This window comes from Maylandia zebra, linkage group LG20 (assembly GCF_041146795.1).
Source record: "Maylandia zebra isolate NMK-2024a linkage group LG20, Mzebra_GT3a, whole genome shotgun sequence".
Taxonomy (NCBI): domain Eukaryota; kingdom Metazoa; phylum Chordata; class Actinopteri; order Cichliformes; family Cichlidae; genus Maylandia; species Maylandia zebra.
This window is the reverse complement of record NC_135186.1, coordinates 20,586,446-20,614,434: the sequence shown is the minus strand read 5'-3', so window position 1 is coordinate 20,614,434 and position 27,989 is coordinate 20,586,446. Positions and strand designations below refer to the sequence as shown.

Here is a 27,989-nt window from a genome sequence, read left to right as displayed (position 1 = left end):
CTGGTATCTACCTTCACACAAAATCGAAAAATGAACAGTGGATGCTAGACTGCTAACAGACAGACAAAGGTTAGATTCTAATAATTATTTGTTAATTAGAAACATATCTGCTTTCTAGGAACATTGGCTCATCATCTGTCATTTGTTTCCATTGCATTTCAACTAGTAATAATAATGATAACTCAGCTGAATGAAAGCATCTGCATCAGCAGCTTTATTATTTTAGTATACAATTTATTTCCTGACATGGAAGTGTATAGATCACATAGAACAGTAGTAAAATAACATTTTAAAAGGCCTGAAGGTTCCAGTTTAAAAATCCATATTTTCTGTAAAAATATGAGCATAAAAACATATGTCTATATGTCTTAGCCCTGTGAAAGATTAGTGACCTGTCCTAGGCTTACCCTCCCTCTCCTGTGACCGCTGGGATTGGATGAGAGGAAGAAAATTGGATGGATGGATGTACTACCAGCTGTTGTACATCTGTGGAGTGCTTTGTGGGAAATTCAGTAAATTATGAGGTGTAAATACCAAGTGTGAAGCACAGGTTTTGCACAGGGGAGTTAAATACAAATCTCATCCACATTTTTGCAAAACTTCAACTGTGGTGAAAAATTATCTTCATCAAAATTATTCAGCTGAAATGTTCCTGATGCAAATAAGGGCAAACTTACTGACGCCCCTTGAGCCTGTGATGTATTGTTGCTGTGACTGTGACATCACTGGTGATAGCTGCTGTACAGCTACTGAAAAAAACATTGTTGGACCGAAGAAAGCAAAATTAACTTGTACCAGAATGATGGGAAGGAACCGCTTATGATCTGAAGCATTACAGATCACCTGCGCGAGCTGCCATTGGAACTGGGTCACTACTCTACCCAGATTCAGTCAAACGAACCATTTATTTACTTTCAAACATTGAATTAAAGCTGAAGGTCTTCAATGAAAAATGAATGAATGATTGGAAATGTATATCTCAAGGTTAATGTGTTCTTTTTTTATTCCCACCCTTAGCATTGGGTATTTTAGAAACCCCTACAAAGGTAAGGTTTTAACTGAAACCTGGATGAATGCACAAAGAATCAGACAATTTTGCTTTATAATTTGATTATTCGTGATTCTAAGTAATGCACAAGTTCAATCCCTGACATGAATCCCTTTATCATTCATGTCAGAATCTTCAGTCCTTGTTTTCCAGCAAGTCATCCAGAATGCGCTCACACATGTACAGGCAACGAGGCACGTGGAAGAACCCTGAGGAACAGACGAAACAGCTACTTTACCATTATGTTAAAACAGAAAAGTTTTTCACAATAAAATGATTGTTGGGATTTTAAAACAATTGATGCAGCTAAAACACAGAAGAAAGACCCTTTCATGCTGATAGATGACAAATGAAAAAAACTTGTTTGGTTTGGTTTCCATGTGCTACTAGGCCAGCTTCAGTGCTGCTTGGCATTAATTTTCCAAGTTTCTAGAACTCTGTTGGAGGAATTAGTACTAATCTTTCAAGGTATTTCATCTGATGATTTGTGGAGACCAAACATCTTAGTCCAGTATCTCTCGAAGCATTCAGCTGGGGTGAGGTCTGAATGGTTTGATAAGTATGAAAATAATGCAATTTGTATGCAATGGCTTTCACAGGGAGCAATGGAGAAGCGCAGCATCAAGGTGATGATTCAGAACAACCTTGTGTTCATTTATAGTGATCCTTTCCTCTAAAGAGATCATTGGAACCAAACCATCCATTCTCTTCTGCTTATCCAATTCAGGTTTGCAGTGCGAGAGGCGGGTTACACCCTGGACAGGTTGCTAGTCTGTCGCACTAACTGCATGTTTTTGGACCGTGGGAGGAGGTCAGAGTACCTGGAGAGAACCCACGCAAACATGGGGAGAACATGCAAAGCCCACACAGAAAGATCCCGGCCTGATGGTGGAATTAAACTCAGGACCTTGTTGCTGTGAGGACACAGTGTGAACCACTATTCCACTGTGCTGCCTTTGGAATCAAATCATTGTACAGGGTGGGCCATTTATATGGATACATCGTAATAAAATGGGAATGGTTGGTGATATTGAAGTCCTGTTTGTGGCACATTAGTATATGAGGGGGCAAACTCCTCAAGATGTGTGGTGACCATGGTGGCCATTTAGAAGTCGGCCATCTTGGATACAACTTTTGTTTTTTCAATAAGAAGAGGGCCATGTGACACAAAACAATGGTGTGCTTGGTTTCAACGTAACTTTATTCTTTCATGAGTTATTTACAAGTTTCTCTTTGTTCACAGCCATTGACATGTCGAAGAGGTTAACACGTGAGGAGCGGCTCGAAATTGTGTTGATATCTGGTGAACGCAGTAGCCGGGTCATTGCAGCAGATTTCAATGCAAGACACCGTACGAGACCACCCATCTCCCATGCTACAGTTAGCAAACTGCTTGCTAAGTTTCGTGAAACTGGTTCAGTGTTGGATTTGCCAAAATGTAGATGTAAGAAAACTGTCACTAATGAAGAAACATCAGTGGCTGTCCTAGCTTCATTCAGCAAGAGCCCACAGCGTAGCACTCGCCACATGTCACTGGAGAGTGGCATTAGTCGAACATCCCTTCGGCGGATATTAGCTACTCACAAATGGCACCCTTACAAACTCCAGCTACTGCAGCATCTCAACGAGGATGACCCAGATCGGTGCACAGAATTTGCAGAATGGGCAAAACAAAAATTGGAACAGGACCCTCAGTTCACGCAGAAGATTTTGTTCAGTGATGAGGCAAACTTTTATGTGAATGGTGAAGTTAACAAACAAAACCAACGCTATTGGTCTGACACTAACCCACATTGGATGGATCCCTCCAAGACTGTTGGAACAACAAAAGTGATGGTTTGGTGTGGTATATGGGGTACAACAATAGTGGGTCCATTCTTCATCAATGGAAACCTCAAGGCCACTGGATATTTGAAATTGCTACATGATGATGTGTTTCCCTCTTTATGCACTGAAGCTGACACGTTCCCTGAGTTTTTCCAGCAAGATGGTGCACCACCACATTATGGGTGCCAGGTCCGAGCATTCCTAGATAAACAGTTTCCTGGAAAGTGGATTGGTCGTCGTGGGCCAGTTGAATGGCCCCCAAGGTCTCTCGATCTGACCCCCTTAGACTTTTATCTTTGGGGTCATCTGAAGGCAATTGTCTATGGTGTGAAGATACGAGATGTGCAGCACCTGAAACTACAGATACTGGATGCCTGTGCTGGCATTTCTCCTGCGGTGTTGCTATCAGTGTGTGAAGAGTGGGAGAAGAGGGTTGCATTGACAATCCAACACAATGGGCAGCACATTGAACACATTTTATAAGTGGTCAGAAACTTGTAAATAACTCATGAAAGAATAAAGTTACATTGAAACCAAGCACACTATTGTTTTTCTTGTGACATTACCAATAAGTTTGATGTGTCACATGGCCCTCTTCCTATTGGAAAAAAACAAAGGTTGTATCCAAGATGGCCGACTTCTAAATGGCCACCATGGTCACCACCCATCTTGAGTTTGCTCCCTCACATATACTAATGTGCCACAAACAGGACTTTAATATCACCAACCATTCCCATGTTTTTACGGTGTATCCATATAAATGGCCCACCCTGTAGAAATGCCACTCATTTCACAGCAGAAACGATGGATCCCATAACTACTAGGGACAAAATTCAGTTTGTTTTTTTTCCTCGTGTTTGTCATGCCATGTGGTAATGGCTGCAAGCAGATGCTGATAAAAATTAATTTGGCTTCCATCACATAACTGTTATTATCTCACAGCTTACCCAGAGACAGTCAGAATTAATAGACATGCCCAGCACCATCATTACATCCGTGTCAAATTATTAAACATTACAGAAATATGTGTTCCACTTTATACATTCTCCCTCATTTTTTTTACAACCTGGGGCCTAAAATATGCAGCACTCAACATCTTCACTGAAATTTGAGTGCAGATCAAGGAGTGTTGTGCAGGTAACTAAAACATACAAAGCCCATTTTACAAGTTACTCTACATTCTCCTGTCATTTATTTCCCTCATTTCAGAACTTCCTGCTGTTGCTACATCTTAACTATGCTCTTACCTTTAAAGGGACCGCCTTTAAAATCCAGTGCTACTTTCCCTTCTTGTGTCAAATAGCCAAACCACTCACCATTCTCAGCATCAGGAAACTGGAAACAGAAACACGCACGATCACCCAGCGTTACATTCTTTAAAGTTCTCTCTTTGACATAATCAACAACGGTCAAAGAGCCTTAAATTAGCCTTTTACACTTAAAGTCATAGTTCAGCACTATTTAAGCTGGGATATGGTTAGTTTAGTATTGCATAAAGACTGAAAGCAGGGAAAACAATATCTTGGAGTCAAATTAAAATGGATTTTAAAAATAAAACTTTGGAATAATATTTGTTGGATCAGAATATGCTGAATGCAAACAAATATTTCCTAATAAACCTTCCATAACAAGGCGATCCGAGGTCAATTATTAATTGTAATCTGGTCTAATCTAATAATGAAACTCCAAACATGACTGTCCTTTATAAATTCCCCTTCATATTTCCTTCATGAAATTTTCCATCAAAGTCAGAGAAAGATGTGAGGGACAGTTTTTTAAGGACAAAGGAAAAGAGAAGTTCAGTGTGAACTCATACTAGACTCCATAATAATGTGACTTGTGTCTGCTGTGGTGAAACTAGTGTCGAAAGATGAGCTAATTTGATACTTTGTGAAAAACAGGATAGTCATTTTAAATAAACAGGAGTACACATATAGCCTTTAAAGTAAAATGAAATGGTTATCACAGTGAGACGAGTTTCTGCTCATGTCCAATCACATTTTCTTTTCCTGCTGGTAAATCTGACCCTGTGTAACTCCTGGCATTTGTGAGGATTTCAGTAACTGGAGTCAAATGAAAAAACACAATAATCCTAAAGCCTGCAATTTAGAAATAAACAAAAAAATGCAAACTGAATTATTATAAATGTAAATTCTTTTTAATATAACTCGTAATCTTCATTTATGCAGTATTTATACATATCTCTCCATCTACAACATCAACATAACCTCGTCATAGCCAGTCAATCTTGTTTTCTGCATTTTCTAACACTCTCTGTTTCAAGTAAGTTAAGCTCCGCCCAGCTAGGCTGTGGTTGGGGGGGTTGGGCTCCAGTTTCTCCATTCTTCATGCCTACTCTTCCTCATTTCATCACCTGCCTTACTTACGGACAGAATCCAGCGTTCAGCTGCTGCCCGATTGTCAGTGTCGGGGAGTAACGGAATACATGTACTGCCGTTACGTATTTAAAATACAAAATATGAGTAATTGTATTCCGTTACAGTTACCGTTTATAAGGGTGGTATTCAGAATACAGTTACTTTGTTGAAATAAATGGATTACACGGCTCTTTTTCTGTTTCATATATTAGACTATGCTCTCTCTATTTTTGGGGGGTAATTCCATGCCGGTGGAAACCCAAACAAAACACGCATTAAGAGGCTCTAATGCGTGTGTCTCAATCTTGCGGCCCATGACACCTCTACTTGCGGCCCGCAAAATGACGTGAAGAAATACTTTTGAAAAAAAATTCTCAAAAATTATTTAATAAGAGGGCAATAGGCAGAGTGTTACAGACATAGACCTAAAGAACGTAGCCTCATGGGCAGTGTAGTCCGTGCTGCAGGGAGAATGGACTGCCATACCCGTTATGTTCCTGAGAGCGAGGGAGGGAGAAAAAAAGAGAGTGGAAAAGTACGAGTTGTCACAGAGCAGAAACAGGAGATGGAAGCATGTAAATATAATAATAACCACTTCAGTCAAAAAGAGTGCCTGACGAGCCCAGTTGTAAGTAAGCTATTAAGACTCGACTGTACAATGTGTTCGTGTTTTTCTCCGAAACAATAAGTTCAGTTGGAGCAGCCTTTCAACGCCTCTGTCTCTTGCTAGCAAAGTTGACCCAGACAACAAAGTAAAGTAAAGCTAGATTTCGGCTACGAGCCTGACAGAGAACCTAACGTATTAGACAGAGGTCCCTTTATGGTTTTACGCCTTTACGGTTCGGAGCCGCGGACCTGTTTTATATACATGTGGAATAGTTTTCTATACGAGATCGCTGCAAAAAGTGCAGCCTTACCTAATGTCCACCCTACTGTTACTCATTTTATATTAAGATTTAAAAATCTAGTTGGTATTGGTGTGGAGAGTAACCTTCAGTAAAAGTAATAAATCACACAGCAATGTCAGTGCGCCCCAGGGTGGCTGTGGCTACAATGTAGCTGCCATCACCAGTGTGTGAATGTGTGCGTGAATGGGTGGATGACTGGATATGTAAAGCGCTTTGGGGTCCTTAGGGACTAGTAAAGCGCTATATAAATACAGGCCATTTACCATAAATCACACAGCAATAGGACATTCATGTAGTTGTAAAAAAAATTGATAATATATTAAGTAATCCAAAGTATTCAGAATACGTTACTCTCATTGAGTAACGTAACGGAATACATTACAAAATACATTTTGGGGCATGTATTCTGTAATCTGTAGTGGAATACATTTTAAAAGTAACCTTCCCAACACTGCTGATTGTCATAGTACCTCGATTGGTAATGATTTAGAATCCTTTGCTTATTCCCTGAATTCATTTCATTACTTCCACTACAGTGGTGTTCCATAATGGCACCTCCTGTCTCTGAAACTGTTCGTGGGAGAGTTGGGTCAGTGCTGTAGAGTTCTGCTCCAGTGCTCCCTGGTCTTCACATACGTACCTCGCTCTTTTTTGGATGATCCTTCAAACTATTTGACCTTACTGGACTCCTCTGAGATATGGCCTTGATCTAAGCAGAAGACTTCTTCCTGTCAAAGACTATAAAGACATATCCATTTGCTGACTGTAACACTAAAGGACCCGACACGGCTCAGGAATCTCACTTTCAGGTTTATTTGCTCACATTGGTTCAGCGATTGTTACTTCTTGCAGCTACTCCTATCCGGCCCAGCTGCTACTTAAATGCAGCAGCAAATCTCCTCTTTACCACCACAGCCAGTCTGCATCTCACTTACCTCCATGGTGTCAGAATTGTGAGCTGAAGCAGAAGAGGAGCCTGCCAACACTTGTACCACTTCTGCCCCTTTGTGAGAAGGAAGCGGGTCTCCAATTGGCGGCACTCCTCGCTACTACCAGAGGCTGCTTTCAAGCCTGTGTAGGGCCTCCGCCTGACCCTGATCTTCATCTAAGCCTGCAGCCCTGCTGAGATCAACCAAAACCCAGGTCTTTGCAACCACCTCAAGGGTGAGTAAAAAAGAATTTTCTTCATGCTCACCCTGAGCCAGAAAAAAAAAACCTCTTAACTGCCTTGTTCCATGGCCTGAACTGCTACAACTCCACCATTTAGGTCAGCCCCAACCACCCAGACTGTTTACTGTTTCGTTTGGACTATATGGCTTTTTGTGTGTTTTTAGGTTTTGTTCCAAAACTTTACTCAACAAAAAAATCGTAGAGCCTTAAAGGTAAAAAGAGGAAGTTGCTGTTTCCTGCCTGCTTCCAGTCTTTAAACTAATCTCTGTAACATCAGGTAGTCGTTGATATTTCATATCAATAGGAAATTACTTATTTCTCAAAAATTTTAAATACTCAAAATATTTAATGACAAAAGCACAGAGTACTCTTGCTATGCCGTGTGGCCAGTGCCGTATCAACTCACATGGCTAAAAGTGTACTGGTAAACTTCTGAGAATATCTCCAGCAGCTCAGGCTTCCTGGTGTGACTGTAGGCCATGAGGAACGCGATGAGAGCCTCACAGTGTGGCCACCACAGCTTCATGCTCCACTCTAGCTGCTCAGACACAAAAGCAACATGGCTGATCATAAAGTGATGAATGCAAACTACTATTGAATGCAAATTGAAACAGAATTTTGTGTCTAATAAAAACATAATCATGTGTAGAGATGACAGGTTAACCTGTGTGGGGCAGTGACCATCCACATCCAGGAAGTAGAAGAGGCCACCGTGTTCTTTGTCCCAGCCATACTGATAAGGGAGCTCCACAAAGTTTCTGATGGCAGTTCTGTGTATTTCCTTGTCCCCGGACTGTGCACCGTACAGCATCAAGAACCAGCCTGCTTCCAAGGCATGGCCTGAGTCAGCACCAGTTATTAGTGGGAAGGACAAAAAAACATGGAAAATGATGAAGTGAGCAACTAAGGAGAGGACAAGAGTGTAATATCTGTTTCCACAGGGACGGACTTTGCTCATAGCCATCTGGGTCAGCAGGCTGTGGAGCATTTACCTGGATTCTGCAGTCGGCCCTGGCAACCCGGCAGTTCAGATCCATCCACTGACACGTTCTCTAAGATAGCTGTGCCAGCTCTCTGCATTAAAAGATGCAGAAGATGAGAAGGAAAAATAACTGTATTTATGAATAGAAGGTACTTGATAAAATATACAACTGTGACAGAAAAAGCAGCAGAGTGTTGTCTGTGTCCAAACCTGGATGTGCTGTAGGATCTGCTCTACACACCAGTTTCCCAGTTCTTTGTACTTCTGAGCAACTTCCTGTCCACGGCCTTCGGTTAACTGTTGCACCAGGCACATGAGCATCATGGGAACTGACAAACTGTTGATGGGAACCTCCCCGGGAAGTTGGGGCCGGCCCAGGCCTGAAGGGTCTACCTGAACCCAGTAAATTAGCTGTTCCATCATCTGCTCAGCTTCCAGCTGAAACACATAAGAGGGGTGAGAGATAATGTTGTAGAAATGGTAACATAGCTATAACTCAAACTCAAACACTCTGCTTCTGAGGTGGGCATGTTTTTTATGCCAATTGTATGATCAGAATGAATGTCAGAAGAAAACTAAACTTAACAATCACAAAAAAAAATTAGTGTTTGGCAGATTATTTCTTTGTTGTAACAATGTTTATTGGCATTAAATCTTCTACTGCCGGAAAGTCTGTTTATTTCCCCTTAATTAATTCAATAAATTCCACCTTTACAGCAGCTGTATATGGTCTGGTATAAAGATCAAAGATAGCTAGTGAAACGTCTGCTTACAGTCTGCTGAATTCAATTCTGTAAGATTCTGACAAAGAGCATCAGGTCAGCTGATCACACAAAGAAACTACTGCAGCTCAAAAACAAAATTCAACTCAATTCAATTTTATTTATATAGCGCCAAATCACAACATAAGTCGCCTCAAGGTGAGTTGTGATTCTTTTTCCTACACTGAGCTACTACAATTGATTTTGAGATTCCTCTGAATCCCACTTTAAGCCCTGACTGCACTGGTTTTCCTGTTTAGATTCAATTCAGTTCAATTCAATAAAACTTTATTGATCTCAAAGGTTGACCCAGAAGGAAATTTGGGTAATCGGTGTGTGGAGTTAATGCCACCCTCTATAATGTAGGCAACAGAACAGTTGTTTTGGAAAATTCTCTTCCACTGATTAAAACTAAATACATTTATTAGAAGTTGTATTTAGATTTGAATAACATTTGTATTGTCATGTACTAATAGTGTTTTATTATCACAACAACATGGGTTGAGTTCACTTTGCATAGTAGCTTGTAGCAGAATTGTCCTTCAAAGAGCTACTTTTTAGGTTTTTATGTTTCAGAGCCTGATCTTTTTGACTTTTTACTTGATCCTTTACTGCATTTCTTTAACACAAGAAAAGGCACCCATGAAAAAAATGCCAAATACTAGTGTAATTAAATAAAAGGGGTTTTTTTCGCATAGAATTTTTGGAAGACTTCTTTCCACTGCACTGATCAATAATAACTAGGAACAGAAATGTCAATAGGCTTAAGATAAGACAACTAAGAGAGGTGGCAAACATATGGTATAACTAAAGAAGATTACACTAACAGTTACATATACCTGCATATCCTTGTCACCAGTTAGCCTGCTCAGTTCATCCATAGCCATGATGTAGAAACACTCACTGAATATGGTTCTCTGAACTTTGAGCGCTTTACCATCTCTCGTCAGGCAGAAGGCACATTTCCACTGACCGCTGCTACTGGACACACGAGCAAACTTTCTCAGGAATGCTCCTCCTATGATTCAGACAGAACAACAGAACATTGGTATGAACCCACAGGAAGCTGTTCACTGATAGAGAAAATATAAAAGAATCATTCATTAAGATTTCAGAACATCTATTCTCAGACTTCAAAAACAACAAGAGTGAAATTGTGCAGAAAATCAGCGATATGAGTCACGGACCAGATCAGCCATCAATGGGGCTATGTGCCACCTGAAGCTGGCAGCAGGTGGCAGCAAATCACCATCGGTTAGACCAGTGGTTCCCAAACTTTTTTTGCTGGGCCCCCCCTTTGTTTTACAAGAAAGATGCTATTTTACATGTAGTTGTTTTTTTCCTGTGTAATAATATTCAACATTTCTATTAATACTTTTTTTTTTTTTAAAAATGCCTCTCTGTGCAAAATGGGTTTAAAAACAAACAACTGTTGGATACCGTTTGTCCGTGATAGACAGGGGGAACAAATTACGGCAGGGTTAGCCTGATATTATTTGTATCCCACTGTAACTTTACTGTATAAAGAGCTAACATCTCCAAAATGTCAGGAGTAGTTAGTCATTACAAGAAGTGTTTGTGAACTAAAAATCAAGAATGTGGGATACTGTTTGTTCGTGATTTGAAGAGCCCGACGTTTGCTCCCAACGCAGGGGAAACAAATTCTGTCGGGGATACCTACTTTGGCACGACACCGGGCTGATTTGGCTTTCTCCTCTGCTACAATAAAACTTGCTTTCACAACAGCTTCACTTTGTGATTTTGCTCTGGTGAAAAACGTCTGCTGAAATGTCAGATTCTTCTTTAGCTCTTCTACCTTCTGTAGTTTATGCATTTAGGTTTTTCAGCTAATCCTGATGTTTTGTCTCGTAGTGCCGTCTTAAATTAAATTCCTTAATTACAGCCACATTAGCTCCACTAATAAGACACACGGGTTTACCAGCAATGTCTGTTTAACCTATATTCAGTCACCCACTGGCACTGAAAGGCTCTGCTTTCAGAATCAACTTTTCTCTCCACCATTGTGAGCGGCTAGCTGCGCAATAACAGAAGTTTGACTTGATTGACGCGGGAATGTTCCCAGTTAGCCTAGCGTTCAGCAAGGAGGCTGCAGCGCTGCATTATGGGATCTGTTGTTTGTATATTATTAGCGCCTCATATCGCCGGGCCATGCATAACAATAATAATAAATCTATATAAAATTATCTCGCGGGCCGGATATAAATGTACGCTGGGCCGGATGTGGCCCGCAGGCCTTGACTTTGACACATGTGATCTACAGCAATGACATCATAATGTTATTAGGATTGGAAATGCGTAGTTGGATGGTAACAAAGAACTGGGGGGATTGTACTACCAGAAGGCAACACTGCAGACATCGAAGATAGCTACCTTGGAATCCCACAGGCAAATGGGACCCATGAAGAAGCCGCTAGGAAAGCCACAACCACCAAATACATCCAGAGAGTAAGGTGTTCTGAGGAGTCAGCTGAACAGGAAGAACAAGATCCGGGCTATCAACAACTACGCAGTAACGGTCATCAGATACCCTGTTGGGATCATCAGCTGGCCAACGGAGGAGACAGAAGACACTGACATCAAGACAAGAAAACTCCTTTCCATGCATGGAAGGTTTTTAAGTCCAGCACCCTGAGCCTGCTATTCAGACTGTAACAACAAAGATCCAAGAGTATATCACAAAGACCCCCAACTGACCATGTGCTTAGTGAATATCTCAGACAGCTGAAATCCAAGAAAGAAGAGGAGCAAAAAGAGAAACCATCATGTAAAGACAGCCCCTGTAAGGCATGTACCACTGGCAGAAGAATTGGCTGATATCAATATACTACCAATGGTTTGACAATCATGACATCACAGGAACAAGCTCTAAGCACACGATCAGTAGAGTCACAGAGAAATTTCTGCCTGTATGTGCAACATACCTTTATTTACCAACATACCTGTAGTGCATTTATGCTCATGCTAGTGTGCTGAATCGGTTTAATTTTGTCCTTTCACAAAGTCCTAAACAGTGGCATCATCATACATCTGCTACACTACACTGTCATGATCCCGGGATCTGTGGATTTTCTTGTAGAATTTCATAAAGTGTGTTTAGCTTGTTTTATATTCTTTAATTCTAGTTTCTATTTTGACTCTTCTTGGGTTCTGTATTTTAGTGAATTAGATCTGGGTTGTAGCTCTGTTTACTCAGTTTTCTAGCCCTTTGTGATTCTCTCTGTGTCCCTTTGTATTTTGTGTTGCTTTGTGCTTTAGACTTTGTATTTACGTTTATGGATTTTTACAACTCATTAAACAGCTTGTCTCCTGAGTCAGCATTCGAGTCCTTAGCCTGCAAATAGTGACAATAACAAGCCAGATGGTCTCTCACTTCATCAGGTCAGAGGATGTGTTTTCCAAAAAGAATTTCAACTGATCTGAAATGAACAGTTTTCCACTTTTCCTCAGTCCATTTCAAATAATCTTTGGCCAAGAGAAGAAGGTAGCTTCCTCTTTGTGTTATAGAGCTTTAAACTTTAATCTTTAACTTTAATCAGGAAGTGTTCCCGATCCTATGCAGTGATTCCTGTGACAGAATCATGCCTAGTTTTACTGCAGTGCCACCTGAGGGTCCAAATATCACAGACATTCAACTCGGGAACAGAGATTTCTCAACATTAGCTGACTCTTTTGTTGATAAGGAACTATAGATGATGAGATATTTTTGCCATTTTACGTTGAGGAACATTATTCTGGACTAATTTCACAATTTATCCGGTTGTTCAGTCTGACGTCACTAGCCGTGTCTGGACCTAAACTCCGCTGCAGGTCCATATATCAAACGATCACTATGGCATTACTGAGAGTTGAAAAACTGTCTAAAGTCTTTCATCTTTAATAAAATGATCAGCGTTCTGCTCTACCAGGTGAAACAATTGAGTTTAAGATCCAGGCATCCATGAAAACGGAATTTATGACATTTAACGGAGTTAGAAGTTAGCAGGGAGTTAGTTCGCTAGCTTCTATCTAAATACAATATAGCATGTCCTGACTGCGGGGTTTTGGAAACAAATTAAAACGTACAGCTCTGTTATCACTTCCAGCATAAATGAAGACAGAAAACTAAAAAGCAGTGACGTTTGTAGGGTTACTGAAGTTGGGCTAGCTGGTATATAATGATGTGCTACGTGACCGCTAGCGACACAGCTATGTTAGCATAATATAAACAAGCTAACTTTTTTTCCCACTCGATAAAAGTTAACGTGAGTGTTCTCGGTCGTCAGGAACAAATGTAATCGCATGGCAGGATGCTGTAAAAGGACCAAACTTCATATACTGCTGCATGGGCTGGGCTGTAGTTACATCCTAAGGTTTTAAAAACTGAGCTTAAATAAATGATTAGCGGTAATAAAAGCCGAGGAAGGTCAACAGTGATCACTGAGTGTTTTAGGAGCTTTTTGAGATCAAATAGAAGAAAATACAAAACATTAAACATGTTAACAACACAAAAGCCATATTAAACGCAGACTACTTTAGGCCCGGAAGTAGGATTCGTCGCGTCATCACTGAACAACCGGATAGACAGTTTTTTCCTTTGAAATTCTCTACTGTGGCAACATCACTAACTTGTATAAAGAAATGAAAGCTTTATCCCAGAACAAGCAGCAAAAGATAAAAGAAAGGAAATCACTCAGACGGACTTACACCCTCATGGCATCATATCACCCCAAATAGAGCACTTCGCTCTCACACTGCTAGGCTACTTGTGGTTCCCAGGATATTAAAAAGTACAATGGGAGGCAGAGCCTTCAGCTTTCAGGCCCCTCATCTGTTGAAGAGGCTCCAAGCTTGGATTTGGGAGACAGATACCCTCACTACTTTTAAGATTAGGCTTAAAGCATTCCTTTTTGACAAAGCTTATAGTTAGGGCTGGATCAGGTGACCCTGAATCCTCCCTTACTTATTCTGCAATAGACTTGGGCTGCAGGGGGCTTCTCATGATGTACTGGGCATTTCTCCTTCTCTCACTCCTTTTTATTCACCATTTGTTTATACACCCCCTCTGCATTTAATTACGAGTTATTATTAATCTTTGGCTCTCTTCCACAGCATGTCTTATGTCTTGTCTTCCTCCCTTCACCCCCAACCGGTTACAGCAGAAGACTGCCCCTTCCTGAGCCCGGTTCTGCTCCTAAAAGGGAGTTTTTCTTTCACACTTCTGCCTAATTGCTTGTTCATAAGGGGTTTCTCTGTACTATTGTAGGGTCCTCACCTTACAATATTAAACATCTTGTTGTTGCGGTGATTTTGCGCTATATAAGTAAAATTGAATTGAACTGAACTGAATTGAATGTCCAAGAGACCAGTGATGAAATCACTCTGGTGCCCAAGGAGGCAGCCAGTGACAATGGAGGAGCACCTCAGGAGGTTTGGCTGGAGGTCAGCAGCACCTGAGGTGAAGAAAACCATTTGGAGGCTGTTGGCGACAGAGAGTACAGAGTACCTCTGGTGCCTTTGCTGGAGGCCAGTGACAAAGGCCATGGAAACCCTCTGGAGGCCAGTAATGAAGGAAACTCTCTAAAGGCTGGGGGAGGCGTAGGCGACAGGATACCGCTAGTTATTTGTCTGGGGGCTAGTGATGATGGAGGAGATGGATCTCCTCAGGAGGCCCAGCAAGTGACCCCCTGTGAAGACTGAGACCCTCATGCACTTAAGACTTTGAAGTGTTGGGGATCCGTGGCAGCGTAGAATGTTGAATCGTAGAATGCCTAGACTTGGGGTTCACTAAAATCTCAGGACTCTAAGAAGATGCAGGAAGCTCAGGATTCTCAGGATATGCAGGATATCATAAAGCTTAGGCTGTGCAAGGCTCACAAAGTACTTTGAAGGCTGGGTGAGGCTGTGCAGGACCCATAGCTGACTCTGGAGCCTAGGGCAACACAGGATGCTCAGCCAACACTGGATGCTGGGTCTGTGGAAGGCCCTCAACTGAGGCTGAAGACTGTGGCACCGCAGGCTGTGTAGTCTCTCCTGGCAACTGGGACTCCAGAAGGTCCTAGCTCAGACCACACTGCAGGCATGAAGCTGGCCAGTCCAAGTACAAAGGATGTTAGCAGCCATGAGTAGATGCTCAGTCCTTATCAGACACACGATCTTTGGTGAGGTCCTAGGTGGTGCAACAGCCTCTAAAACTCAATTTCTGATTGAGATGCTTTAATAATAATAATAATAATAATAATAATAATAATAATAATAATAATAATAATAATGGATTGCATTTATATAGCGCTATTCGAGACCCTCAAAGCACTTTACAATTCCACTATTCATTCACTCTCACATTCACACACTGGTGGAGGCAAGCTACAGTTGTAGCCACAGCTGCCCTGGGGCAGACTGACAGAAGCGAGGCAGCCATATCGCGCCATCGGCCCCTCTGGCCATCACCAGTAGGCGGTAGGTGAAGTGTCTTGCCCAAGGACACAATGACCGAGACTGTCCGAGCCAGGGCTCGAACCGGCAACCTTCGGATTACAAGACGAACTGCCAACTCTTGAGCCACGATCACCCCTTTAGCGATGTAAAACTCAGTTTCAGAGTTGGCTGGCTCAGCAGCAGTCACCTCAACCTAAGATTTTACAGAGATGAAACTCCCCGGGTGGCCCAGCAAGTGACCTAAAGGATGTGTGTAGCAAGGAAAGCGGATGGAGCTGCAGGCTCTGGCTGGTGTCAACGTCGGCAGGTACAGGCTGAGTGCCCGAAACAGGAGCCCCACTTCTTCCCGGATGAAGGAATAGGGAGTGCAGCAGTTACAGGGTCCTGATCCTCAGGCCACCACTCCACCAACAAAAGGATTAAAGAGGAGTAGTATGAAGTGCGAGCTTGGAAGCAGCTCTGGTGGGGGTAAGCCCAACAAAAGGGAAATAAGTTTGTTCAAGATGGAAAAAGTCTTTGGGCTGGGGAAAGAGTTTCTGCCTCCAAAAGCCAAGTTTATCTCCCTTAAAAGTTACAGAGCTGGTGAGTGGGTGGCCAGTGTGCAATCTCTGCACAGAAAGGGCCCAGCAAGGTGGTGAAGTCGAACTCAGGACCAGGACTAACCATCACACCATCGTGCTACCCTTTATATAGATAGCTTCTCTAAACTGATTTGAGAAGATAATAATTTGTTATTATTGGGAGCTATCATGTCAGAATGCTCCCTAACTGCCGATATTTTTCACCTTTTTAATGTGCTTACAATCTCCCTGCAAGCTTGTGATGATCCTCAGATCCAGTTCACAAAACAGCTCCAATCACATAACAGGGCAGTCGCATCATTTCAGAGAAACGAGGTCTTGCTTATCTTTGGGCTTCAACATGGGCTTCGTTTGGACACGCCCCCCTTTGTTCAACAGAGGCCTTGGTGCTTCAGTGTTAGAAGTAACATCCACTAATCACAGGTCATACTTTATACCTTGTTGCCTATAACAGCGGTCCCCAACCCCCGGGCCTCGGACCAGTACCGGTCCATGAGTCGTTTGGTACCGGGCCGCGAGAGTAGAGGCTCAGGTGTGAAATGTATAGTTTTCAGGGTTTTTATCGGTCTGCAGCGTTATTTTGTTATCGTTTTTACCGTTAACTCGGTTTTCCTGGGTCTTTTCACGTGTGTTATGAATAAATCTTTTTTTCTGTTGTATCTATCCGCGACACCTTAAAGGCCGGTCCGTGAAAATATTGTCAGGCATAAACCGGTCCGTGGTGCCAAAAAGGTTGGGGACCGCTGGCCTAGAATGTTAAAAAAAACAAACTCATAAAAGCAGAAATAAATTGATTGCTAAGATATGAGACCTTTCAAGTCAGTCAAGTCAATGATTAACATTTATCGTTTGTGATATAAATACACAGTAAATGCATATTAAAAAAGATGCAAGAAACCTTTATTATGTGCTGCTCTCGGTAACAGCGACTGGACGCTGTCATTTCTGAGAAAAACACAATGCTCATGATACAGAGCTGTATAGTCAAGCATTACATTCACACTCACCAACTGTTGCTGCTTCAAGGATTTCAGGCTTGTGGAAGCGATCCATGGTTCGGTACAAGCGACAATACATCCACACCTGTGAGACACATATATAGCAAAATCTTCACACTGAACAACCTAATGTAACAGCAGATTATTACAATCACTGTCGAGGTTCACCTGTCTACCCTGCAGCCAGACATATTTCAGCTCATCATAGATCTTCCCATCCTTTCCAATACACGTGAAGAAGCCTCTAAAATAGAAAGCAAAAGAACTCATTACAAGGATTTGGACAATATAGCAGTACAAACATATTCCAGTGTAAAGGCAGTACCCATGTACTCTGTCAAGAGAGTATTTGAGCCAGAAGTCCACTACATTGTCCAACTGTTTCCGAATGTTCTCTCGACACTTTTCAAGCGTCACCACTGACATTGTTCCTGTTCAAAAAGAACATTAAAATTAGTTTGTGAAAAAAATTTATGGATTCTTGGTTTATAGTTATATGTTTAAAGTGTAAAGGTGGTACTGAAACTGTAGAATTATGCAAATATGTCTGTATTTAAATCTGCAAAAATATTGTGACTGTAATAATATGACTGTAATTGACATTTTTTTAGAAGTTGGAATAGGTTTTAGGTGGGATAACAGAAAAGTGAAACAAGGGCAACACAAGCTTGTAAAAGTGGTGCAATTTAAAAACAAAGAGGTGGAAAATCCTAAATAAATCTGATTATTTAGTACATGACTGGGTGTAAAAAGTGTACCACTGAGAGGCTGACTTGGGACAAAAATGGGGAAGGGCTCATGACTGTTGTGAAAGACTGCATGGACCAACCGTTCAAGAAACTTGAAATAACATTTTTGAAAATAACATTAGAGGAAGTCAGTGTCTTTGAAACACACACACACAGTCCAGATAAATCTCTGTATGTAAGAGACAAAGCTGGAAACAAATACAGAATATTCATCTATAAAAAACAAACATGATTCTCTCATGGGGTTTGCTGCTCAGTGATTTTTCAGAGAGAAAAGAAATTGTTGCAGCTTCCACATAATTAAATAAAAAGTGTAAAGAAAGTTATATCCTTTGTAAGTGAAACTGTCTGCTTTGCAACCACTGCACCAGATTCATGCTTTGGCAGGTAACTCTGTTCTCCAAATGGAATTCTTTTTGCTTGAACCAACCTGACTGAAAACCGTTTGGAGGTTGGTCGCTGCTATTAAACTAATGCCCAAACATAATCTTACCAATATACCAGCATAACATCACGGGTGGATGTAGTTCAGCTCATCTACTAATCAGAGGGTTGGTGATTTAATGCCTGGCTGCTTCAGTCTGCACATCAAATATCCTTGGAGTATGAATGTGTGTGGATGGTAGATAGTAAGCACAGAAAGAACTTGTGTGACTGAGACAAGTTGTGTGAAGTGTTTTGAGTGTGCAGAGTAGAAAAGTGCTATACAAGAACCAGTCCACTTACCATCATGCTACTTAACCAGACAAAAGAACTAACACTTACAGGTTCATTACTGCATGACTCAATCACAAGAAACTGCATTACTTTTGCAACCACTCCATTAGGAATGCCAACTGTCCATACTGAGCGTATCACCCCTGACACAAAGTTGCTTTGGGTGTACTTGATTATTGTGTATTGTCTAGATCAGATGTTGAAAACCACTGGGTGTGCTGTGAGAGATCAGCAGATGTGCAGTGGGAAATTACAGTGGAACCGCGACTTACGAATACCCCATTTAACGAAAAATTCAAGTTACGAAGGCACTGAACGGCAATATTTTTGCCCGTGTTACGGCAAAATGCCCGTGTAACGAAATCCGCTGGCTCTGATTGGCTGAGCCCACAATGCCTTCCGAATCATGTGACAACCCCCTTAGCTTTCGTACTTGCGCTTCGCTGTTCCACTTGAACGACGTATTGTTGTTGCAGATAGCAATTAGCCTATAGGAGGAGTCATGTCATATAGAGGAACAAACAGTACTCCAAGAACAGACAAAGCCCAGCAGAAACCTTGAACAGGAGCCTCATCTGCCCCCACCCCCGAAGAGCTTCAGAAAGGAGAGAGATCAGAGGCAAGAAGAGGGGTCCCTATTTGCCTCCAACTCTCTCAACAACACCAACAACCAGGACCAGGGACCACGACCTTCCCCAGTCCCCCAAACCCCTGACACGCCATCACCCTCCTCCCCCTCCCTACACCTGAAATTCACTGAGGAGATGATGGAGCGGGTCAATGCTGGGCTCAGATCTACCCCCGTCCCAATCCCTTTTTGTCCCCCATAAACCCCCCACCAGAGCAGCCAAAGGTTCGCCATCGAGCCCCACCCTCAACAGAGCAATCGAAGTCACATTGCCCAGCCTCATCCCCCTTAGTTCCTCCTTACCACCTTCATGCCCTGTCTCCGCAGTCTGATGTGTGATGTGTGGAGGGTCCGGGCTGCGAGGATTATGGCAGTGGTGACTTTTCCCAGGAGAAGCTGGGACCCTGTTTACTAGAAGGTTTTAAAATTTCTGTACTTTTAGGTGACAGAAGGAGACATGTGGCCTGGTCAAAACACAGAGAGCTGCACCCTAAAAGATCTTTAAATATATTAAACATACCTTGTGTGCCAAAGACTGCTCCCAAACACGAGGGGGGCAAATAATACCTCTAAAACACTTAAGTTGGCTTTATTAAACGTTAGATCTTTAGCTGGGAAAACATTTTTAATTAATGATTTAATCACTGAGCACAGCCTTGATTTTATGTTTTTAACTGAAACTTGGTTGGACCAAAGTAACAGTGGAGCTGTTCTCATCGAGACGACCCCTCCTAACTACAGTTTTATCAGTAAGGCCAGGGTGAGCAGGAGAGGAGGGGGTTGCCGCCCAGGGTGAGGACAGCCAGGTCTCAACATCTGCCCCAGTCACCAGAGGAGGCAGCTGGGGGTGCCCGATTTGAGCTATGAGCGTGCTTGTTGCCAAAGGCAGCGATCTAATTGGTCAAATCTGTTTATTTGGATGCAAAACATCGGAAAAATTGAGCTTGGTTCGAAAAAATAAATGCAACGTCCATTAAATCCATGAAGAATCGGTGAGTCTGAAAAATATTTTTAAGACAATTTTTTTTACCATGATGTACATTTGTTAAGCTAGCTAAAGATAAGCATAGAGAACATAGTCCACAGGCAAAAAGTGTCTCGAAACCTCACACATGTGACATCATCATGTCAAATATCTGTAGACATTTACACTCAGAGGAAGCTTTTTGAAAGTAAAAATGATCACATTTGTAAAGTTACACATTAAAAATTGTGTGTAAAAAGGGACTTTTTTGTTGAAATCGGTGTATATTTTTGTGTAAATTAAAATTCCTTTGTCTGATGTGAATCATAACTTATTACCATACCACATACATTTGTGAGGTTTTTGAATTTAACCTCTCTCCATAGGGGCTTTAGTTTTCCCATAATAACACCACTTACTTATTATTAGATGACCAAAGGCTATTAGAGAGATAACTTTATGCCACAATAGCCAACAATAACACTGTCATCTTACATTTAAACTAGCTCATGCAAAAAAAAGCAATATTAACTATACTAGCAAGGTATACTGTTTGGTTTAAAAACTACTAATTTCACCAAGGATTTCTAATTTCTTTTTCCCTGTGTTGCAAAAACAACAGAAAGTCATTTCCGTGCTGTCAGCCATGTAAAAAGGACAAACGGTGCCTTTGGTAGCCGTCTCAATGCGTTCATATTGAGAAAAGGACTAATAAAGCTGCCATTACCTTCAAGCTGAAATAGTGAAGAATAGTCTGTCCAGCTGCTCCGTTCGCTAGCTCTGTTAATCACATGATCAGATAAGGAAGTGGACAGCGGGTCACGCGGCCACTTGACTCGTCATTTTTTTTTTTTTAGGGTCTCTCAAAGTAACTTCCAGGGGGGGTTCGCTTGCCTTCGACTTCCTTTTGGAGTAACTGTTTGTCGGTACTTTTGAGGACATCAAAATCACGTTTCCTAATCAGACCTGCAGATTGTACAACCGCTTATTCCGCCATCTTGCCACCCCCCCCCCCCCGCCGTGAGCCGTCATTTGGTTTTGTTTTGTTTTGTTTAATTTAGTTATATTTTGCACACATTTACAATCTCTCATTGGGAGACAACATTGGTGCAACAACATCTTGAAATGTTGAGTAAGAAAACAAAAGAGATAGGAGAAGACTAACAGAAAAACAAAAAACAATATAAATATGTGTGAAGGCCATTCTTATGACATTTAACAATATCCTTTCCGTGAACACTTTAACATACATGCGGCTTACTTGGTACACCAAACGAAACATATTCATTAAAAGGATAGAAACTGGGTCCCATTTTCACATATCAAAGCAGCATCTTTACATGAATCCTTCAGTAATTCTAAAGATGACAAAAAAGACTTCAATTCAATCTTCAATGCACTTAGGAAAGGTCTTTTGTTTTGCCATTTACACTTATGAATGTGGTATTTGCCCATAATTATTACCATATTGTGGAGCATGGCAAGTTCCTTAGACGGATCGCCATTATTGTATAAAACCTGTGTTAGAGTCAGTGGGGTCATCCCATCTATTCTTACACTCAACCAGTCAACCAAATCCTGCCAGAAGTCAGTCGTTACTGTGCAGGGGGAAAAAAAACAAATGATCAATACTTTCTTCATTTTGTAAACAAAATCCACATGGCTCCACCTCAAACCCAAACCTTTTTTAAGCATTTCAGCTGCTGGACAATATTCATTAATTATTTTAAATTGCATTTCTTTGACTTTGGGGGGGATAGGCCATTTTAAAAAGTGTGTATATTTGTTCGTTATTTTAACCTTACTACCTTTTAATTTTGTGTTACTGTTAAAATCGTGAAATAATTCATTTTTAAATATATTGTTTATGATTTTATTATTACACTTTTTATTAGTTAAAGGAATCTGATTTACCTGTAAAGAAGATAAACTAATTTGTCCCTTAGAGTAATATAAATAGCCTTGTATCAAACTTAACAGAGGTAAGGGGATCGCCTTACAGACCTTGTTATATTCTCTAAGGGAACACTGAATGTTAAACTTTGCATTGAAAACACCCACTGGGAGAAACTGCCCCTTTTCATCAAGTAAATCTGTTATAAAGATGATTTTTTTTTCATACCACTCTTTAATGAACAATGACTTCCTATTACTTGTAATGGTCCTGTTATTCCACAAGGTGGAGCAATGTGGCATGAAGTTATGGGCAAAAACCATCTTCCAATAAGACAAGACCTGCTTATGATAGGTCGCCGGTTCGATCCCCGGGCTCTCTGTCCTGGTCGTTGTGTCCTTGGGCAAGACACTTTACCCTCCCGCCTACTGGTGTTGGCCAGAGGGGCCGATTGCGCGATATGGCAGCCTCGCTTCTGTCAGTCTGCCCCAGGGCAGCTGTGGCTACAACCGTAGCTTGCCTCCACCAGTGTGTGAATGCGAGAGTGAATGAATAGTGGCATTGTAAAGCGCTTTGGGTGCCTTGAAAAGCGCTATATAAATCCAATCCATTATTATTATTATTATTCTGACAGTTTCACAGGCAACTTCAATATATCAAAATCACATTTCAGGAGAAAATCCAACCATCCCACCTTTTTGAAAATATTTTTAGGGATATGGAACCATATGGAGTCAGGTTTCAAGAGGAAGTCAAAGGAGCTTGCAAAGAAAAGCGTCTGGACTTCTTTAAGTTACTTGTGCAGACGCTTTTCTTTGCAAGCACCTTGACCTGGATGACTGAGAACCTTCACAGACGTTTCAAGAGGAAGGCTTTTATCCAGTTAATTTTAAATACTCCAACCACTGATTGAAAATCAATTGTCTTTATACCACCTTTGGGGTAATCTTTGACGAGTTGTGATTTTTTTAATGTAATGTGTTTTATTGCGCCAAATGAATTGATAGATTATGGAGTTAATCTTTTTAAGACTTTTTGGGGTAATGTATAATGAGTAAACTCGATAAACCATCTTTGAGACACCCTCTGATTTGGATAATAGATTGCATCCAAAAATTGTGATATCTCTCATTAACCAATGATTTAGTGTTTTGGACATACTTGCAAAGTAGATATTTAATTTAAGGGAGGAAACACTACGAATATGCAAAAGCATTTGCTCAAAAAACACACGATAACCTTAAATGAATGTCATGTTTTTAATTCCGCTCTGGGCTCGTGAATCTCAACCCAGCAGCAGCGGTAACGTTTGCACGTCCTCTCCCATTAATGCGGCAGGTCAACTAACAGCGCATATTATGTTAGCGCGATCTGCCTTATTACAAAACCTGCCATTACTGTGCATTTAGGTGACCATGATGAGAGAGACAGACAGAGTCTGGCTGGCTCAGATGCTGGCAGTTGTCGCTGCAGTCTACCGGTAGCGTCTCCTTTCAGGCCAGGATAGACGAATGTCCCCGAGCAGTGACCAAGTTTGTGGTAAAAGGCTTGCACCCATTTGCCACAGCAGATGCCCCGATTTTCAGTAAGTGAATGTGTTTAATTGTAGGCAGGGACATTACTGGATATTCTTGTGTAATTGCTACAGAATAATTTATGTTACACTTTGTTATTGCTACAGAAGAATATTTATTTTATTATGTTACATTTACAATTTTTTTTCCTGGGGACCCTGTGACACCCATTGAAGAGCCGTAGGCTGGATCTCTTAAGATCTCACTGTTGGGTTTGTAAGGCCATGTTACTCCTAAATTTCTATCTTGTTCAAAGAGAAGATATAAAAAAAGCTATTCGACCTTAGTGTTCTCCTTTTTTAAAAAGAATCGATAAAGAATCGAATCGTTAAACAGAATCGAAAATGGAATCGGAATCGTGAAAATCTTATCAATACTCATCCCTACAATTTGACTCTACATAAAACTACTGATACAGTACCTTGAGTCAGAGCCTGAGGCTGGGATCAGACAGCAGATGAATGCAGCGCCCCTTAACATCCTTAGTGATGCTGAGGTGGGAGGGAAGCTCTGCTTTCACATCAGGACTACCAATATCTTCCACATCCTCACACTCAGTGGGAGGGACTTCTGCAATGGCAGCACATGTACAGTTAGACCACCAGTTTAGCAGTGAGGTTCAGATTTCTATGACTCTTAATTACAATGATCCATCTCCTCTACACTCTGAATCTAATATAACCACCACTACAACCTATAGCTTATATTCCACTGGCCCTTAGACAGACCTATTACCTCGGTCTTCAGTGTCATCATCCTCTATTCCAATGCCCTCTGCCAGTTCTTTCTGTTTGCGGTAATTCAGCAGGAATTGGCGAATGCTGCGGTCTTCCTGGTCACTGGAGCTTTGATTGGAGCTGGCAGATGTACTGGTCCTGCTACAAGTGGAAGGAAACCACCTCACTAAAGGAAAAACAAGACAACAATATGAGCATAGGTTTGGTTACAATAAAATAAGTCAGTTGATCAAAATCAGTGTGACACAGACGCTGATGTTTTTGAAAAGAGCCCATCAGTAACATTTAATTCATACATTTTTACTGTGAGGGTTTGTAAAACTTCTGTATGAATATTATTATGAATATTAATTCTACAACAGAAAACGACTCAGCAATTAAACCATCACGATGTATTAAATGTTTCCAAAGATACTGATAATTTCATAATGAGCAAATTATACATCCTGAAGTGTACTCCCTGATAGAAACTTTGAAAGGCACTGCAGAAAACAAAGTTAAGCAACATAAAAAATGTGGCAGAGCATGCAATGAGTCACATTTTCTTCCTTGTCCTCTTTGACTCCCAGTATACGTGAGACTCAAGCTGACATCACTGTTGAAATCTTACCCAGTGCCTTCATGAGCGCGTGCAGAAAAGAGCAGCTGTGTGCTCGTAGCTGACATCCAGATCCTGAACGATGTCCCCGACCAGCAGGCTGCAGTCAGAGTGAGTCAACAGAACTGTCAACACAGGTGGAGCCTGGCCAACAAGACAGTATTATGATGAAATACAGTACAAGCTCAGGGCAGCACAGGCTTAAGCAGATCAAGGAGGAAATCGGGTAAACCCTCCAACAGTTATTTCTGTGTCCATTTTGGGTTAAAAACAAAAACACGTCATAACTACCTGTGGATGCTGGCTGAGTCTCTGAAGGTTGAGTGATATGTCATTAAGCAGGTAGTCAGAGTTCTCATTGATCAGTTCCTTGAGGGAAGCGTATCCACAGACCTTACTGATGTCCCACATGGAGCTCAGCGCCGCCTGGCTAACCAGCAGCGTCTCCTCACCAGCTTTCTCCAGCACAGGATACAGCGAGGTCGTCAACACGGGACGGAAATCGCGGCCCGGAGCCTGAGCACAGCAGGCGAAGGCTTCGAGTTGGATGCACAGCTGACAGATGTTGCTGTTGAGCTGGTGGATCGTGGATGCAGATGTTGATGATGAAGGAATCACTTGGAGAGAGCCGGCATCACTGTTGCATATGGAGAGGAGTCTGGATGGACTGAGCAGCTACGCAAAGAGACAAAACACATGTTAATGCACTGCTTTTTAGCCACTTTTACACATGCACTGCAGCTCTGAAGTTTTCAAGATATTATCCATGCACGTGAGAACGCAAATGTCTGACACAGTTACATCAGACATTAAACAGCCTTTAGCCTTCCTGCTCCCGAAAGCCTGTATTATATCTGACTGTGCTCATGTGGGGACAGCACAGATCAGCCTTTCTCAAAGTCAAGAGTGGGGCCAATTTAGGATCTTCACTCAAATTTAAAATACAAGGGAAACTGATGTATTTCCTTACATAAACAAAAACAACACATGCTGTTATAAAATGCTCATCCTACGCACTCATATGCAAAGTGTTACAATCAGTGTGTGATCCACCTGCCACTAAGAGATATTATTTCTCTTTGGTAGATGGAAAAAATGGAATCAAACTCACTGTGAGTAGCTACAACAGCACATTTGTTATAATATGATGAATCAAGCATTTAGATATTAAATAGTATTGAGAGAGACAGGATCAAATACAGTGGGGCAAAAAAGTATTTAGTCAGCCACCAATTGTGCAAGTTCTCCCACTTAAAAAGATGAGAGAGGCCTGTAATTTTCATGATAGGTTTACCTCTAACTTGTCTGAGTTTTAAAGAATTGATTTGCAAATTATGGTGGAAAATAAGTATTTGTGAGTGTAAACTTCTTTATACTCCTTTTCGACTATGTAAACTGTGTGATATACTAAGATATTTGTGGCAACTCGATGTGCTTTGTCCACTTTTATTATCGTATTGCTCTGTTAACCAAAGAGAATACCTCAGTTCATTGTATGTTTGACTATAATTTACAAAGAAACTAAAACATGATTTCACATCGTTTCTACAATAACTGTCATCTGAGCCCACAAACTCAACAGGACAGTGCTTACTCAAGTCATGGCTCAAGTGACTTCACTGGCAGAGAGGTGGGCACTCCAGTGGTTTTAAGGCCGGATCCACTTGCACGCACCTTGCTGGCATCATGGGTGGGCAGCACCTTCACCTTGTAAGGGTGGACAAAAGGGAAGAGAAGAACAACAGTCTCACAAATGAAAGGAGCCTCATTTACAGAACCGAGTAAACCACACAAAGAGTTTTCCATTTTTAAAGCTGGCCAGAGTGCAACACTGTAACATTTAACACCTAGAAGGTTCAGATGGTTGCAGTACTTTGCTAATTTGGATCAAAAGTTTGGGGGAAATTTTTTAATTAAATCAAGTGATTGTAATGCTGTTGCTTCCCTTGTGTAGTTAACCATCTATCATTTTAGATGTTTCATTAGCAGCCTGATGAAATTAGCTGTGTCGTTAGCCGACTTCAGCCATCCAAACAGATGACCATCTAAGGTGAATTATGCAGATCACTAGCACAGTACACAGATTACCACTTCTTCTTCCAGCCAGACTTGTTGTTACTTCATTCTAATCATGCAGTAACAAAAAAGATTTATTCCTACTGGCTTTTTAAAATCTGGTTCTTCTATTCTAGAAAAACAAAAACATGTTATCACAGGGTTTTGTTTTTGTCAATGACATTTGTGTTGGCTGTGTCAGTTGCAGGCAAACATTTATCATAATGGTTAGATATTAGGAAATAGCTTAAAATTAGTGCATATTTAACTTGTTACACTGCCTTAATGTTGCCTGCATGGGATCTCCTCATGAGCATATGACTGTACCCTGGATGATGATATGTGAGGAGCTTGAACTTGATTCGCTAACAGAAACTAATTTAGCTAGCTTAGCGCACATGTCTTGTGGCAAGATATATGCACCTAAATGCTTTAAGTCATTGGCTCTTCTGCCAAATTCCCACCAACCTGCAACTTTGTGAGCTGACTGTTTCGGGATTTTTGTGTTTTAGACAACAAAAATAAAAGAAAAAGATCTACAGATTCAGGTTTTTCCTTACTTGTGGTAGTGGTGTAGAATGACGTCACTGACACTGGTTTAATATGAAAACAAACTTTCTCAAACAAAAAAAAAAAGAAGAAGAAGAGAGTTGGCGTGTCATCTTTAACGAGCACCATACATGTTTTGCCTCACATTAAAATTATTATTTTTCCTTTTCAAAAATCATTTGTATTCAGAGAAGTCAAATACACCACATTTGCCGGCAGGTGGCGGCAAATGTGGTGGCGGCAAATGTGGCGGCCCCTGGCAGGTTGAAGCACAGATAGTCGATGGTTCGAGTCTCACTCAATCAAAATCATCTCAGTAGCTTCGGTCTGCTAGGGGGATTCCTGGTCTGCGCAGGGAATCCCGATGGTTTTTTTTTCGTTTGTTTTGGGGTGTTGGGGCCTTTATTTATAAAGCTGGGACTATCTCCGTTGTCAT

At 41.3% G+C, this 27,989-nt stretch overlaps 1 protein-coding gene across 1 annotated transcript; it reads right to left on the bottom strand.

Moving 5' to 3' along the window:
• Positions 1–187: 187 nt before the first annotated feature.
• On the bottom strand, positions 188–21,145 carry renbp (renin binding protein). Its single transcript, XM_004545924.3, has 11 exons — positions 20,874–21,145; positions 17,414–17,519; positions 17,257–17,332; positions 17,098–17,173; positions 9,914–10,092; positions 8,524–8,751; positions 8,324–8,405; positions 7,996–8,171; positions 7,738–7,869; positions 4,123–4,210; positions 188–1,257 (listed from the first exon to the last, which is right to left on the bottom strand). Exons 2-11 carry the CDS (start codon positions 17,512–17,514, stop codon positions 1,184–1,186), a joined length of 1,212 nt encoding a protein of 403 aa, XP_004545981.1. The 5' UTR covers positions 17,515–17,519; positions 20,874–21,145; the 3' UTR covers positions 188–1,183.
• Between the last annotated feature and the right edge of the window lie 6,844 nt (positions 21,146–27,989).

What these genes read in the sequence shown, in the direction of transcription:
- renbp (XM_004545924.3), bottom strand. Translation starts at nt 17,514, where the DNA reads ATGTCAGTGGTGACGCTTGAAAAGTGTCGAGAGAACATTCGGAAACAG. An exon ending in ATGGTCACTGCCCCACACAG is followed by an intron (nt 7,870 to 7,995) that starts GTTAACCTGTCA and finishes GTGTCTGAGCAG; the next exon opens with CTAGAGTGGAGCATGAAGCT. An exon ending in TAAAGGCGGTCCCTTTAAAG is followed by an intron (nt 1,258 to 4,122) that starts GTAAGAGCATAG and finishes TCTGTTCCTCAG; the next exon opens with GGTTCTTCCACGTGCCTCGT.